We start from the raw sequence: 16,829 nt of genomic DNA on the forward strand, positions 1-16,829 counted from the left end.
CATTGCGCACGCCAGTGTTGGAAGGCAGGGAGCAATTTCCTCTGAAAGCAGCCACAGGGCTCTCCAAAGGCCTTTTGCACGGTCGCCATAGTTACTGGCAGGTTCGCCACCACGACCACAGTGCCAGCAGCTCTGCCTGCTTTCATCACTCTTGACTACAGCCAGAGAGAGGAAGGAAATCGTTTCCTCGGGGACCTGTTCTGCAGTCAGGACCCGCTGCAGTGCAGCGTGGCCTTCTGTCTACAGTGTACTCTCACACGCAGGCAGCGTCAGGAAGAGGACGCCGCTGGCTTGGGAACCATTTCCCCCGCCCATGATTGGGCTTTAGGTCAACAAGGGAGATTCAGGAAAAAAGAAGGCAGGAGCTTTGAGATAGATTGATAATAGCTATTATAAGTGCATTTATGCATTGACTCATACAAAGTCATAGCAAATCTTTAGGAATTGGGAGTTATGATCCTTTCCAATTTGCAGTTAGGAAAAGACAGGCTTAATGAGCTTCATAGCCTGCCCAAGGTCCTGGCTGATTAGCAGGGTGTGGGCAGTCTAATAATGGGGCCCTCCTTGACCCTGTGCTCTAATCGTGGACTTTTCTTTGTCTGGAATGGCTCCTGCTGGGCTCTCAGGCCTACTGGTCTGGCCTGAGGTGGGCTTTGTGGTGCTGCCTCAGAGATGGAAGAACAGGAGGAGTTGGACTTGGTGCCAGCAGGAATAGAGGGGAGAAATAGCCATGACCACTAGAGCACAAATGGAAACTCTGAGAAGACAGGCCAAAGATGGCTTCGAGCTGCCTGGGACTGGAGACAGAGGTGAACGGGCATCTTGCTTATACATCACCCAACAGCAGAGAAGTGCCGGGCTGACATCTCATCACCTTCCTGACACAGACTGGACCACTGGGCCATTACTGTGTAGCAGCCTTAGCAGACAGCGTAGACTTCCGGTTTGTTCTTTCATGAAAGGAGAGACAGAGAGGGAGAGAGGGAGAGAGGGAGGAGGGCAAGAGACAGAGAGACAGACAGACAGAGACAGAGAGACAGATAGAGACAGAGACAGACAGACAGAGACAGAGGGGGAGAGACAGAGGGAGAGAGGGAGGAGGGCAAAAGAGAGACAGAGAGACAGAGTCAGAGACAGACAGACAGAGACAGAGACAGAGACAGACAGAGATAGAGACAGACAGACAGAGACAGAGAGACAGACAGAGACAGGGAGAGAGAGAGGGAGAGGGAGAGAGAGACTTTATCTGTAAATCTGTATCCAGCTTTGAAAACCCATGGGGCTGGGGAGATGGCTCAGTGGAATAAGCGTTTCCCTGGCAAGCACAAGGGCCTGAGTTTGATCCCCAGTTCTGCAAAATAAATAAATAAATAAATAAATAAATAAATAAAATCCTAAGTAAAATCTTAAAAAAAAAAAAAGAAAAGAAAAGAAAATCCATGAGGCTTACAGATAGGAATTAAATGGAACCTGGCAATGGAGATTGGCATAAATCACTCAAGGTCACAACAAGGAAGACCTGCTACCCAAAGGAGGCAATGGAAGAAATTCTAGTGAAAGATTATTTAATACTAACCAACAGCAGATGTTAATTTACCTCCCTGCTCCACCTCTACTTTTCCCTAAGGAGTAGGAAGATGTCACCACTCTCTAGGCTACATAGGGCAAGGAAGGTACCTGCTGGGGACCCTCTGAGCATTGCGGGGGTTGCTGTGGTTATGGGAGAAGGGCCTAAGAGGAACGGGAGCCACAGGCAGAAAGCAGCCACCTCCCTCAATGAGGCCCCCGTGCACCGGAGCAGCCCCAGAAAATCCTACCGATCAGCTCAATCTGCCAGGGCTAACCGAGAATATGACTGTACTGGGCACAGTTCCCTGCAGGGCTTCACCTGTCACTGGACCCCGCTGAAGGGCCCTGGAGCTGGACACTGACCACTGATAAGGGGCAGTCGGCAGGCACCAGCAAAACCCTGCCTCTGGCCATAGAGCAGCCACAGGGGAAACGTATGGGACAATATAACTCATGATGAAAGAATTAGAAAAGTAATAACAGTGCTATCTGAATTCAATTGTTTTTATTACACCTTCCTACCAGACAGAAGGTGAGTCGAGAGTTCAGAAAGCGTAACAGAGATCGATGCACTGATCTAGGGCATGGACACTCATATTTTCATGCGCCAGGAGCTTTCTGCCTGTTGTGTCATTCCGTCCTCCATACCACCGCTTTTTCTCATCGCTTCCATTGTACCCCTTGAGGATACAGAAGCTCTAAAAGGTCGCACAGCACTGAGGTCAGAATTAAGGCTCCGTAGCAGCCTGGTCCCCCAAAACTCAGTGCCCACATTTGAATCCTAAGCTGCCCTGCTAGTTCAGCCCCACAGCACAAACCCACAATTGGGCCCTTACTTACGCTGTCTGGGTTATGTTTACTCCCAAGGCAATGGTTGGCCCAGCTTTCTTTTCTTCTAATATAAATAGCAGTCAAAAACTTAGTGCTTTAAACATGAGCCAAGTGTAAGAATTGACTGGAGAAGAGACTAATGCTGTTTTTTTACTATTTTTTTATTCGCTTTAAAATTTTTTTAATGGGGAAAAAAACAATTTTATTTTTCAAACAGTGCTTCCAAAAATCATTTGGAATTTCACTCCCAGCTTGCCCTGCATTGTTCTTTATCATCCTGATGGATAAATGAACACTGAGCAACTCATCCATCACCTTCCTGGTGGATGAAAACAACCTGGACTGTTTACCTGTATCTTCTAAACAACTTCTCTGAACCATAAAGCTAGGCTTCTCCCAGACATGCTCTAGAGACCCTTAGTTTAGAATCAAGGTGTCTGTGGGTTACAACTCTGCCCCAGTGGCCCGAGATTGGGCCGATGCTCCAATATCTGAAGTTGAGAGTTCTAGAAGTAGCATCTGCTGTGCTGTAGGCATGCTCTAGTGCTCTGTGCGTATTAGCTCTAGTGCTCCGTGCGTATTAGCTCTAGTACTCCGTGCGTATTAGCTCTAGTGCTCTGTGCGTATTAGCTCTAGTGCTCTGTGCGTATTAGCTCATTTGATCTTCAACACTGGGCTGGAAGAAGGGCACTCGCTGCTCCCGTGTCACAGATAAAGCAGCTTGCACAAAGAGGGGCTAAGTAACTTGCTGCAGGTTGCAGACTTAGTCCGTGGCCAAGGTAGGATGTGAACCCCAGTAGTTTGGCTCCAGGGTCTGGAACCGACTGCTGTGTCCAACCACCTCTCTCTGTCACAGAAACAGTACGGGCTTCATTCAGCCAAGTGTGTAACTCACGTGACATGAGAGCTTGAGCCTGAGAATCACTGACCACACTGTTCCCCATCAGTTACTGCCGTCTTCTGTTCAGGTATTTGTCCAGTTTACAAAGAAGGAGCGAAATCTTCAGTGCCGGCTAGCTGCCGGTACTGCCTGTATTTGAAAGGCGTATGACGTAGGCACGTGGAAAGAAGCAATGTGAAAATAGTAAGATTGCATGAAATGGATGGAGAAGAAGCACTGAATGATCTTAGTCCTTGAGGCACGTGGATAAGATGAGCTGATGAATAAATAGTGCCTAAAGATTTGCTTTCTCAGTCCCCCGGCCCACAGGGGAACAGCAAAATGGGAAAGAGGTGGGACCAGACAGAGGGATTCTTCACGGGCACCTTCTTCATCCTCGCCATGTGTTGAGCTCTCTCTCAGACCCACAGGAAGGGCCTCACCACCACTCGGAGTCCTCCAGCTGCCTGTGTTTCTCATGTTGTGTTTGTATGTCTAATGGAAGGCCCGTGGCAGCCTTGCTGGACCATCGCTGTTTTCCCCTCCAGGCTCCTGACCGTCCTGCTGCAGCAGTCCAACCTCAGCGAAATCAACCACCAGGACAATGAGGTGAGGCCCTCCTCTCAGCCAGGCATTGTCATTTTGCTTGGGAGTGGTGGGGTGGCAGGGCCCCTCGGAGCCAAAGGGCTTCCTCTGGAAAGGGAGAAATGGAGTACATTTCTGTGTTCCTACCGTGAAAAGGAAGCCTATGTCTCCACTGCATATCTGCTTGCTGGCAGGCATGGATCCCCACCGTGGGCATGGGTAGCTTCTATAGGAAGGACTGTGTTGCGTTAAACCCTTAAGCATTAGTCAGACGACTAAAATTTTGTAATTTCCCTCTGGACATTGAGAAATAAATATTGCCTTCTCCTGCGTTCTCAAGTCCCTGAAACTTAGACAGCAAGCAGCAGCCCCAGAGGTCCCCTTCTTAATCCTGGTGAGCATTACAAAAGCAATGCAGTGGATGCTTCCACAGGACAACCTCCGACTCAAGCAGAGTTCTTGGAGGACAGTGAGCTGGACGCTGCAGGCGTGCCCAGGAGCAGCTTAGGTTCTGGCTATAGCTTTGCAACTCTTTTGAAAAGTAGTTCTGGTTTTCATTAGCCAGCATGCTTTCTTTAGCAAGCTTCTTAAAGCCAATTTAAATAATACCAGGATTTGGGTGGAATTTCTTTATAAATATGTGTTTGATTTGGGTGCACGTTACCAAGAAGATCTGGTGATAGTAGAAGAGTTTAATAATACTGAAGACACATACATATAAAATGCCGTCCTACAGTATCTTTGAGGAGGCCAGCTAGCCGCAGCTAACTGGGTAGAAGTAAGCCCCTTAATAACTTTCTTCTGGTATGAACCTCCACCCCCTCGCCTCTGTGCTGAGCCTTTTGCTCAAAGGTCTCCTTCTGATAGCATCAGTGACCACACCAAAAAGCCCCTATTTGCAGGCTGGGTCTGCGGTTGTGCACCACCCCAGCTTAAGCCACAGGCTGCTTTCACTCCCCTAATTCTCCAAGGTTTAATGCCAGACCCCAGAGGACACAGAGGACGGCTGAACTTCTGCTTTAAGAATAAGCAGCAGCAATGACACAGGCACGCCAGTCACTCTCTGCCCATGGCTGTGAAAGCAGGGTGCTCGAGTGGCTGCAGTCTCTGTCAGAAGACTGCTAAGAAGGTTTCTGACCACTTCCTCCACCCAAAGGCCCTGCCCTTACCTTCTAAGTGGGTCTTATTTAGGAAGGCAGTAATTCAGTCACTCGTATACTAACGCTAAGTTACACTGATAGACTCCAATCCTGTCCACTGCCCAGATGAACCAATACCTCCCCAAAGGCCACCGTTTCATTCTTTCCTCTGGACTGTGAGGCCTCGGGTTGATAAAAACAATGAAATTAGACACAGAACTAAGAGTGGCAATCGCAACATCTTGCAGATAATGCATGGCAAGTATTTCAAAGTTCCTTTGTTTCTCCTCTTGCAAAATGGGAAAAGATTCCTTTTGCTATTACACCAGTATTTGGACCCACAGAGTTTTATGTGCAAAATGTAGTGGCCTCAAAAGAGACACTTCCTATGCAGTGTCACAGTTCCTCTTTGACCCACGTCACAGCAGGTCTGAAGTCCACCTGAAACTAAATAATGTTTGCCTGCGTTTCTCACACTGTACTATATTTGCCATATAGTCGTCCTTGATCCCCATGGGGATGGTTCCAAGTCCCACTTGAGACACCAAAGCCCAAAGATGCTCAAGTCCCTTCTATAAAATAGCATAGTATTTGCGTATAGCCCATGCATAGCCTACCATCTACTTTAACTATGAATTACTTATGACACTTGATGCAATGTAAGTGCTATGTAAATAGTTCTTATTGTTTATGGAATACTGACAAGAAATAAGTCCGTGCAACTTTAGTACCAACATAATTTTCCCCCAAATATCTTCTATCTACAATTGCTTGAACCTATAGATATGAAATCCATAATTATGCAAAGCCCGGTGGATATGTGTGCGCATTTTGTCAGTGTCAGTGTGCTCCCATCAGTGTAGATTTTCAAGGACAAGAAGCTCTTTGCCATTGAAAGATGAAGACAATTATGAAGGCTAGGGGTACAGTCAGCGGTGGGGTGCTTGCCTAACTAGGCCCTATGTTGATCCCCAGCACCAAAAATAATAATAATGGCAATCCTACAAGGGGAAGAACTCAGCCTAACCTTATGTGTTACTAGAGACCGAACTCATGGCCTTTGGGCCGAGCTACATCCCTAAGCCCTCTCCTCTTTTTTAAAAATTTTGACACAGGGTCTCTCTAGGCCACACAGTTCCCCAGGCTGGGCCTCACGCTTGCAGTTCTCCTGCCTCGACCTCCCTGAGTGCCGGGATTATGCATGTAGACCACCACGCCCAACTCCAAGCTTTCATTTTCGTTTATTACTTGGGTGGGATTTCTATATTTAGCTTCTCTGTGTATTAAATAATCACCCTCCTGGCGATCCTCCCTCTTTAATGAGCTTTCTTTATGCACGAGGGGGTGGGGACAACAGCTAAAACTGACACACCCTGCATCTGCCAAACACCAGGAAACAAAACCAGTAAAGCCAGAATCAGTGTTTTTGCACAATTTAAATATTACAAGTAATGCAATAAAGTCCTTGACTCATTCTGCCCTGCCTCTTTTGCCCCTTGTATTCACCATGTGATGAATCTCCTTCCCAGTCTTTTAAATATACAGTCACAAGAACTACGGAGTATTACATGAAAAGTATCACACCCCATGCTGTCCTGTAACTTTTTGTAACTCAAGAATGTCCCTTAGGACTCTATCTATGTTGCTAGATATTTATCTGACACATTCTTTTCAATGGCTTCATAGCATTCTAGATTGTGAAAATACCTCTACTGATTGAGCCCTTCCCCTATGAATGCATATTTAGTTTGTTTCCAATTTTTTAAATATTTTTAACACTGGCCATTAGAGAAATACAAATGAAAGCAACACTGAGATACCATCTCTCTCCAGAAAGAATGCCTGTCATCATAAATCAACTAAGAACAAATGCTGGTGAGGTAATGGGAGGAGAAGAAACCCTTCAGCGCTGTGGGTGGGAATGGAAGCTCGTATGGCCACTATGGAAAGCAGAGTGGAGATTCCTCAAAAAACTAAAAATAGAGGGACCAGGGAGATAGCTCACCTGCATAAGTGCTTGCCTGGCAAGTGCAAGGTTTCGAGTTTGATCCCTAGTACTGGGGGAAAAAAAGACAAAGAAAAAACAGCCTAAAAATAGAAATTCCATTTGACACAGTTGTCATGACCAAGGAGGTGAAGTCATTACGGTGACACATGCATATCCATCCATCTTTATAGTGACATGATCCGCAATGGCTAAATCTTAGAAGTGACTTAGGTGTCTTTGTGCCATGGATGGATAAAGAAAATGAAGTGTTTATATACAACGGACCGCTACTCGGTCATAAAGAAGGATACACTTGCGGCATTCATAGGTAAATGGAGGCACCTTGAGACCATAATGCTAAGTGAAAGAAATCAGACCCACAACCTCAAGTATCTCGTGGTTTCTCCTATGTGAGAAACCCAAACTATAAATGAAGAGCAAAATAAATGATAGATGATAGGAAATAGGGAAATATTTTTCAAATGGGAAAGGGAACGAGAAATAGAGTAGAAAAAAGGGAAGGAAGAGAGAAGGGATGACAAAAGAGAACTGAAGGAAAGTGGAAAAAGAGCTTTGGCAAATGGGAAGAGAGACAAGAGTTGGAGGCATAGGAGGGGAAACAGGAGAAGAACTGAGGGGTGGCGCGGCGTGCAAGGCGCCGGATAAACGCGACCATCACGCACCGCATACGCGTACTAATGTAACTCTCTGTTCCCTTGGTACTTCTTGGTGCAGCCGGTGGTGCTGAAACAAATGGAAGCGCGACCTGGGAGAGGAGTGATCTGTGCACAGTTTTAAAAAATGAAACCCCATCCCTGGCACAGGCCACGGCGGCTCCGCCCCCGGGCGCACCGAGCCGGCAACAGAATCCAGGCGCAGTGCTGCACGCCTGTAATCCCAGCGCTAGGGAGGCTGAAAACGGGGGAATCGCTACGAGTCTGAGATGCTGCACAAAAATAAATAAATTAAGTAAATAAATAAAATTCCTTGGATTTCGGATTTCTAATCCCGTGGGCCCAGGTGGAAACGAACAGGACTCTTTAAAATATCCTAGAGTACTCAGAAGTAAAACTCCAGCTACTTAAGTGGCGGCAAGCACTCCTTCAACCAGCATTCTCCTGAATATAGAACCGATGTCCGATGTTCGTGAAATAGCCTGAAGAATCTCTCGGGAGTGTTATTTGACACTTGAAACTTGAATCCTGCAGACGCACCATAGTTTAAAAGTTAAAATTTGGAACTGGTTGAGGGGATTCACCATTCTAAGCCAGTGTCACACAAACTTCAATTCCTAGATTTCCTTCTGTGTTCAGGGGACTGGGGACTCCTTTAGGGCTCAGTTTCCTTTCCTTTTCTTTCCTTTCCTTTCTTTTCCTTTCCTTTCCTTTCCCTTTCTTTCTTTCTTTCTTTCTTTCTTTCTTTCTTTCTTTCTTCTTTCTTTTTCTTTTCTTTTCTTTTGGAGTTTGCACTGGTCGCTGCCCTTGAGGAGGGGTTCACATCGTACCGTGACTTCAGTCCCAGGGACCTTCCTTGAACGTAGTCTGTCTCAGTGACTGGGTGCTGGACCGCTTCTTCCCCTGATTCTTCGCACAGAGGCCTTTCAGAGCAGGCTGCACCCTCTCGGCAACCCTAACTCAGCACTCTGGGTGTACACTTAATCCAGAAAGCCCTCTGATGAGCTTTCGAGCCTCTGTTATCTGCCTCTTTTTCCAATAAGCAGCTCCCAAAGGGTCCTTCTATCTTACTTCTGTAGCCTCAATGCCTATTGGCTTGACACAAACAGAAGCTTAACAAATACCTGTTGCACGAGTGGTTTAGCAAATGAGCGGTCTAGCTAGAAGCAACTGGCCCATTTGGTGATTGTCCCCAGATCTGGAGAGAAACAGAGGCTTAATAAATACCTGCTGCTCAAAAGGCTTAGTGAATGAGTGATTTACCGTGACTGCTATTTCCTCGCAGCAGCCTGTGCTCACCTCAGCCCTCTCCGATTGTTTGTTGTAGGGAATGACGCCGCTCCACTGGGCAGCTTTCCACAACCAGCCTCAGCACACCCAAATGCTACTGAAGAAGGGGGCAGACCCCACCCTTGTGGATAAGGACTTTAAAACAGCTCTGCACTGGGCAGTCCAGGTAAGAGAGGAGCCAGTGGGCCTGCCTCAAGTTTAAATGGTGTCAAGCAGTATCAGTGATTATCTGAACAGGTCAAACGTGGAAGATAGGATGCTTGCAAAGGCAAGCCCAGGTATTGATGGAAAATTTCTATGTACACTAAGGTTGGTGAGATTTCTTCTGCCCTTTTTCCTTCTTTCGCTATCCCAGGGGCCACAGCAAATCTGTCACTTCAGAGCTACTGTGTGTGTGTGTGTGTGTGTGTGTGTGTTCACACGCACATACTTCTGTTCATCTCACTGCTTTCTACTGACTTACAGTAACCTTCCAAAGATTACTGGAAAAATTCTTCAAAATCCTTGGGCCACGACGTTCCAACTTTCTTCCATCCAAATCCTCCCCAGCAGTGTCATCTCAAGTGATCCTGTCATTACAAGCGATCGTGCAATCCGTGCTGCTGTCCGGGACAGTGGCCTGGGTGCCTGCCTCCCCATCCCAGAAGAGAGATACTATCAGGACACAGGATCAGGACACCAGACTAGGCCTAGACGGGGTCAAGGGCAGACAGAGCTGAACATGAAGTGAACGAACAGCGATAGCCGGTGTGTACAGACACACTGTCTGTCTGTCAAGGAGAATGATCAACCAGAGTAAGCGGTTAACAGGAGTCATGCGTTCCCTTCTTTGAGGACAGCAGGACAGAGCTTCCTTCCACACATCTGCCTGCCCAGTCTTGGGATGCCGAAGCACGGGCTGCCCCGCTGTTTACTTCCATTGGCCCAGAAAGGGTTCCCTGGGGGTTGCCACCGGCTTCCTGACCCAAGAGTTTCTGTTGCCCAACTGTGGTTTCAGTCTGTGTTGTCATGTGCCAGGCACAGCAGAAGTAGACACCTGGGACTTTCAAGATTGGCACGTGTGCCAGAGGTAAGGGGAAATGGAAGTGATTTGAAAACTGCTCTGCTTTTGTCCCTCTGCACTTGACCTCAGGTACTGTGCACCAGAGCCAGCTCTGGGCAAAACTGTGAAGTGAGTAAAACATGTTTTTGTCATTTCCACCTGCCCTGAGCACCCTCCTCTGTACTTTCAGTGTCTAGTCACCTGCCCAGCCCACCTGCCAATCTGTGCCTGTGGCCTACAGAGCAGGCCTTTGGCCAGTCAGGGGTCACCAATGCCACATGGTCTCAGGGAAATCTGACCCAGCTCCCAAGAAGTGGCCAACCTGTATTTACCCTCAGCTAGAGTGAAAGTGGTACCAGAACCAGCATCTTTTATACATTCACTTCTCATATCCTCACAGTCTGCCTAGTTCTGGGATGCGCCCTTTGAGAAGTCTCCCCCTAGCCAACTCTGACTGAAGCGCCCCCTCTGCTCCCCTTCCTCCACCTGCCCTGATGTACAGCCACTGCCTTAGACCTGGCCTTGCAATGGGATCCTTACAGTGTTGTGACGTGGCGGGCACCCAGGCCCCACAACAGCCCTCCTGAGCCTGGCTCTCACGGGATGGGACTGCTTTCTTAACCTCTTAGAAGCAGTTTTGCTAAAGCAGAATAATAGTGTACTCAACTCCGAAGACCTGAGTTTGCATTGGTAGGTGTCATTTGGGCTGCACGGAATCACTAACACCTCTGTGCTCAGCTTAGCACTCTAGGAGCCTTTGAGGGACGTGAATGAAACACTGCAAGTGACAGGGATTTAAAATGTGCTTGGGAACTGGAAGAGATAATCATTTTATTGTGGTTCCTGATTTCCTCTATGAAAACTTGTTTGTCATACCACGCCTTCATATTCAATTTTGCTACTAAACGAATACAGCTTTTAACCTACTGAGTTCATTAGGATCCTCTGAAGAACTTTTAGGCAATACTGATGATGCTCAGGGTCCAACTCTTGGATTCTCAGCCCGCTCTTCCAGGTGGGAATCAAAGCAAAAATATTTTTAAAGCCCCACCCTTTCTGAAATTATAATGTACAACTATGATTGACAGCCACTATGACAAATGAATTCACATCGGTAAGTGCCAATATCTTACCTCTCTTATTTATATCTACTTATGATATTTGCATTTTTGACCACAATTGTAGAAGCATACTGCCTCAGTCATTTTGTTTGTTTTGTGGTTTTGGTGGGGGGTTTTTGTTTGTTTGTTTTGTTTTTTGTATTTTAGGGAAGGGTCTACAGGGTGTTTAGCATCTCACTACTAGATCGGACTCAGCGTGATCCACCTGTTTACAGCCTCCCAAGAGCTAGGATTACAGGTGTGCGCCACCATGCCCAGTCTCATTTGCCATCTCAGCTTGCCCCGGGAGTGGGGCTGGCGAGACAGGCCCAGAGATCGAACTCCTGGCCCCTGTGCCTGCTTGCAAGTGCATTAATCCACTGAGCTATTAGGCCAGCCCTCTGCCTCAGTCATTTATTTGATCCCTCATTTGATAAATATTTCTTAAGCATCTAATGTGTTGGCACTAGCACTAGAATTATTAACAAAAGTTCCTTTTTAATGCCCTCGCTAGCTTAGGCAATATTTTGTATTCGAGTGTGTAAACTTGCATTCATTTTTCTGAGGAAAGCATCCACGACTGTCTGCAATTACTCATGGGAATCAGTGACTACCTCCAAAAGGTTAAGAATCATGGCTCTGAAGGGCCTAGACACCCTTTCTCTTCCTTGTGACTCACAGTAATATTCAGAAATTCCATTATCTACCTTTTACATTGAAACAATTAAGGGTTGACTCCAAATGTCAATTGAAATCATTATTCTACTTACTTTCTTTATCCTTCTTGTTCATTTGTAACACATGACCAGCATTGTGCTCCTTTGAAAGTTTTTCCACATGAATGAATTTATTTCCCGTGGTTATTTATTCCTTTTGCTGAACTTCCTGCTTTTCTCTGAATCATACAGTGAGATCTCACTTACAGCCATAGTATTTTGAAATAGGTCTTTGTGTTTGATTCAGTTAACCAAACAAAAGAGTAAAGAACTGAAACATCAGGCCCAGAAATAGACTTCATTTGATGTGTGCTCCCCTGTCTCCAGCTAGCTGACCATCCCCTGCAGTGGGTCTTTTGCCTTGTTTCTCAGTCCCTCGGATGTCCCAGGGATGCCACCACTCGGCTCTGTCTGAACTCACAGGGAGCACAGTCACGTCCTCCATGTGACTGTCTCCCACAATGACATCCCAGCCCCTAAGGTGGCTGTCCCTGCCTACCTGGAAGGGCACCAGTTTTGTGGGAGTCTATACAAGCATCTCAATACTTCGTCACCATTTTGCTCAGCCAGACAGAAGTTCAGTCCTGAATTTTTTTCTTACAATTCCTCACGGAGTTCATCAGCTCCTGTGGCGGGGCCTGCCACCCAATTCAGAAGCTGCTCAAGTCAGTAACTTCAGCTCTAACTCTCTCTCTCTCTCTCTCTCTCTCTCTCTCTCTCTCTCTCTCTGTATTTTAGGGAAGAGTTTACAAGGTGTTTAGGGTCTTACAGCCTCCCAAGAGCTGTGATTACGGGCGTGCACCACCACGCCCAGTCTCAGTCACCATCTCAGTGCGCCCTAGGGGCAGGGCCAGCAGAGCAGGCCTGGGGATCAAACTCCTGGCCCTGCACCTGCTTGCAGGCACTTTAATCCGCTGAGCTATTTGGCCAGCCATTCTGACTACCTCTCTTGCATGAGATCTGCATCTGCAGCTCTCCTGGGCATCTCGGAACAATTTCTCACTCATACTTCGGACTTGATATGGCCTCTATGGTCTCCATCCTCCAGCAAAGTGAACCAAAGACTTCTGAATAGGCTGTGGGCGTCCCTTCCTTATCATTCTTTTTTTTAAATATATATTTGGTGCAGGGTCTCACTATGCAGCTCAGCCTTGTAGTGATCCTGTTGCAGCCTCCCCAGCCCTGGGATTACAGGCATACACACTACACCCAGTGTGTGGTACCAGGGATTGAACCCAGGTTCTTGCATTTGCCGGGCAGGTGCTTAGACAGCTGCATTATCTCCAAGGACCTTCCTTATCATTCTTTACATCCAGTTGGTTATCAATTCTGCTTCCTCAGTTTCTCCTCTCTCTCCCTTCCTGTCTATCCCCCACTGCTCAGTCAGGGACCCAGCAGCAAAGAGACAGCAAATGTAGATGGAAATAACTGAAGAGAAGGTCATGAAGAGACTGTCAGCACACAGCCCAGGGACAGCAAGAGCAGATCCCCTTTAAGATACGTGGGCCTACAAGGGCACCAGAAGAAGCAACTGGTTACGTTGAGCCTGTTTTGTGCTGCCATAATAGAATGCCAGAGGTTGGATAATTTATAAAGACAATTGATTTTATTTCTTACAGTTCTGGAGCCCAGAAGTCCAAAGTTGAGAGGGACCTGCTTCCAGTTGAGAGGGCCTTTGTGCTCTAGTGCCCCATAAAAGAAGGCCAAGAAAGCACACACAAGAGGAAAGGGGACTGAGCTCCTCCTTCTTCAGGATGTCACTCCCATCATAATAAAACCGCTTCCAAGATAAAGGCATTAATCCACCATGCAGGCAGACCCCTCCCCCCCCCATGGCCTAGTCATCAATTGCAAGTTCCACCTCTCAGTATGGTGGCCCTGGGAATCAGGTTTCCAACACCCGAACTGTGAGGGACACATTCAAATCATAGCCCCAAGATCAGCAAATCTGCAGCTGTAGAGTCCACCTGGGACAGCAACTGCAGCCTTTGGTGGACTAACTCTGTTGGCAGGTCTGGAGATTGACCCAGGGCTCGGCACATGCTAGGCAGGTGCTCTCCCCCTAAGCTGCATTCCTAATCCTTTCTAAAATTTTTATTTTCTGATAGGGTCTCACTAAGTTGCCCAGGCTGGCCTCAAACTTACTATCCTCTTTCTTCAGGTTTCTCAAAATCTGGGATTACAGGAGTATAGTACCACACTGAGCTAGATATTTGTTCTTGGCTTTTTATAGTCATTGAAGTTTGTCAAATGTGTGATGACGTACACCCACTGTGACAGGATCACATGGTGTAGTTTCATTGTCTTACATACCCTCTGTGCTTACCTTACTCTTCCTACCCTCCCTCTCAGACCCTGGTAACCACTGATATTTTATTGTGTCCATAGTTTTCCTTTTTTCAATATGTCATATAGCTGAAACTATAAAGTATGCTGCCTTGTTAATTTGACCCCTTTCACTCAGTACAATACACATTTATATTTTCTCTATGTTTTTCCATGCTTAAAAGCTCATTTCTTTTGAGTGCTAAATAATATTCCATTATTAGATGTACCACACATTTCATTCACCCACTTATTTACTGAAGGACTTCTACACTACGTCCCCATTTTACTGATTATGAACAATGTTGTCATATGCAACATTGTACTGGTTTTTGTGTACACATAAATTTTCAATTCCTTTGAATAAGTACAAAGGAACCCAATTTCTGGAGCACATGGCAAGTATGTGCTTAATTTTGTAAGAAACTGACAAACTATCTCCTGAGGTGGCTCTACCCATTTTGCATTTCCACTAGTAAGGAATGAGAGTTTCTGTTACTGGTACATAAAGGTAGCTTGTTGTTTCTTTAATTTGCATTTCAGCAATGAGATGTGATATGCAATTTTTTCTATGTTTTCTACCTTTCTAACTTCTTCAGTGAGGTGGCTCTCAAGGTTCTCAGTCCAGTTTTAGTCACATTTTTATTAGCAATCTTTAAGATTTTTTTGCATGTTTTGGATGATAGTTCTTTGTCAGATATGTCTTTCCAAATATTTTTTCTCAATTTGGGTTTTGTTCTTTGATATATTTTAGGTTGTCTGTCATGGAACAGAATTTTTTAATTTTAATGAAATGTAGCTTCTCAGTTCTTTCATGGATCATGATTTTGGTGTCCTGTTTAATGAGTAACACCACAGGCAGTGACCAAACCCAACCCAAGAGAGAGGCCACAGAGGTCGCAACCCAGCAATGCTATAGGAGGAAGAGACCAGAAGGTCACTGGAGTCCTTTGAAGCTCACATTTTACCAAATTTGCCCTAGGTTCTGGACACTGAGCTACAGTATTTAATGTTCACCCTTCTAGATTTAATATTCAGCTTTGTTTTGGTCTGATTCTTTTCTTTTTTTAGCTTTAGGAAAGGGTCTACAGGGTGTTCAAGGTCTCACCACTACATCAAACTCATAGTGATCCGCCTGTTTACACCTTCCAAGAGCTGGGATTACAGGCGCTCACCACCACACCCAGTCTCAATTGCCATCTCAATGCACCCCGGGGTGGGGTGGGGCTGGCACAGCAGGCCCAGGGGTCAAATCCCCAGCCCGTGCACCTGCTTGCGCATGCTTTAATCCTCTGAGCTATTTGGCCGGCCCTTCTTTTAATTTTTTAGGGGCTCACAGATAATATTTTCCTGAGTTTCAGAGGAGAATTTTTCACAATGTCGAAACAGTTAAGACTTGAGTGACTCTTAGAGAAAGACTAAATTCATTTTGCATAAAGATGTGACTGTGAGACTTTTGAGGGCTGGGACAAAATGCTATGTTTTATATCTAATATGTCGCCCCAAATTCGCATGTGTCTGAAAGGTTATTGGATCCTCGGGTCCCTATGCTCATCGGTGGATTAAGCCACTGATGAATCCATAGCTGAATGTGCTATTAGGAGATGGGCCTGTAGGAAGAGGTGAGTGATGAGGGGCGTGACTTAGAAAGGTACATCTCCTCCCCATGATGTGCTTCCTGGCCACCATGATGTAAGGAGCCTTGCTCTGCCAAGACTTTCGGCCATGCCCTTTGTGCCTTGGAGTCAGCTGACCAGGGACTATAACAATGGTCCCAAATAAACCTCATTTCCTCAAAGTTGTAGGAGTCAAGCATTGTGCTTAAGTAGCAAAAAAGTAACTAACACAATAACAAAAGGTATGTGTTCGACGCCTAGGACCACAAAAAAAAATGTGTATTTTCTACTGGAGGTGGTAATGGTAAGCTTTGCTTGGTGTACATGAAATCCTGGGTTCAATTCCCAGTACTATAGACATTGTTTTTGAAAATTATCTTGTTGTTGTTGGTTGAAATAGTCCATAGATGTCAATTATATGTAATTTGTTGAAAGTATATCTTTACTTATTTTCTATTTGATGCATCTGTCCTTTTCTGATACAAATGTGTTAAAATAGATTTGTATCTTTTCTCCTTGTAGCTCTATCCATCTTTGCTTCACATATTTTGAGAACTTTTCAGATACATAGGATTATTATATCTTCTTGAAGAATCTTTATGTAATATTCCTGTTTATTCCTAATAACTTTCCTTGCTTTGTATTTTGCTGTTTCAAATTAATATTATTACTTAACTTTCTTTGAACAAAAAAAAGTGTTCAAAGAAAGTTAAGTAGTGTTGGCATGGTAGATTATTCACCACTCATTTACTTTTAATCTAGATGTACCTTCATATGTAGCAGACAATATATCATTGGGTCTTCTGTTTTGACCAATTCAATCTCTAGATCATTGATGCTCAAAGTGATTATTGATATAGTTATATTAATATCTACCATGCTTGTTGCTAGCTTCTATTTGTTGCCTTTTTGTTTTATTTCTATTTTTGTCTTGCACTCTTTTTCCATTTTTCTTTTCTTTTTTGCAGAACCAGGGATTGAACTCAGGCCCTTGTGCTTGCCAAGGAAGTGCTTATTCCACTGAGCTATCTTCCTGGTCCTTCCAGTTTTTATTTTTGAATTACCTTTTTTTTTT

General features: G+C 45.5%; 1 protein-coding gene across 3 annotated transcripts in view; it reads left to right on the forward strand.

The window, feature by feature from the left end:
- The window catches only part of Ankrd55 (ankyrin repeat domain 55), a 99,561-nt gene that overhangs the window by 45,363 nt on the left and 37,369 nt on the right, over positions 1 to 16,829 (forward strand). For all 3 annotated transcript variants that reach the window (XM_023708800.1, XM_023708809.1, XM_023708825.1), the window contains 2 exons: positions 3,829 to 3,889; positions 8,993 to 9,121. In XM_023708800.1, coding sequence (XP_023564568.1) covers positions 3,829 to 3,889; positions 8,993 to 9,121 — 190 coding nt within the window. The remainder of the gene's footprint in view (positions 1 to 3,828; positions 3,890 to 8,992; positions 9,122 to 16,829) is intronic.

This window comes from Octodon degus, unplaced genomic scaffold, assembly GCF_000260255.1.
Source record: "Octodon degus isolate 3935 unplaced genomic scaffold, OctDeg1.0 scaffold00001, whole genome shotgun sequence".
In the NCBI taxonomy this organism is placed as follows: domain Eukaryota; kingdom Metazoa; phylum Chordata; class Mammalia; order Rodentia; family Octodontidae; genus Octodon; species Octodon degus.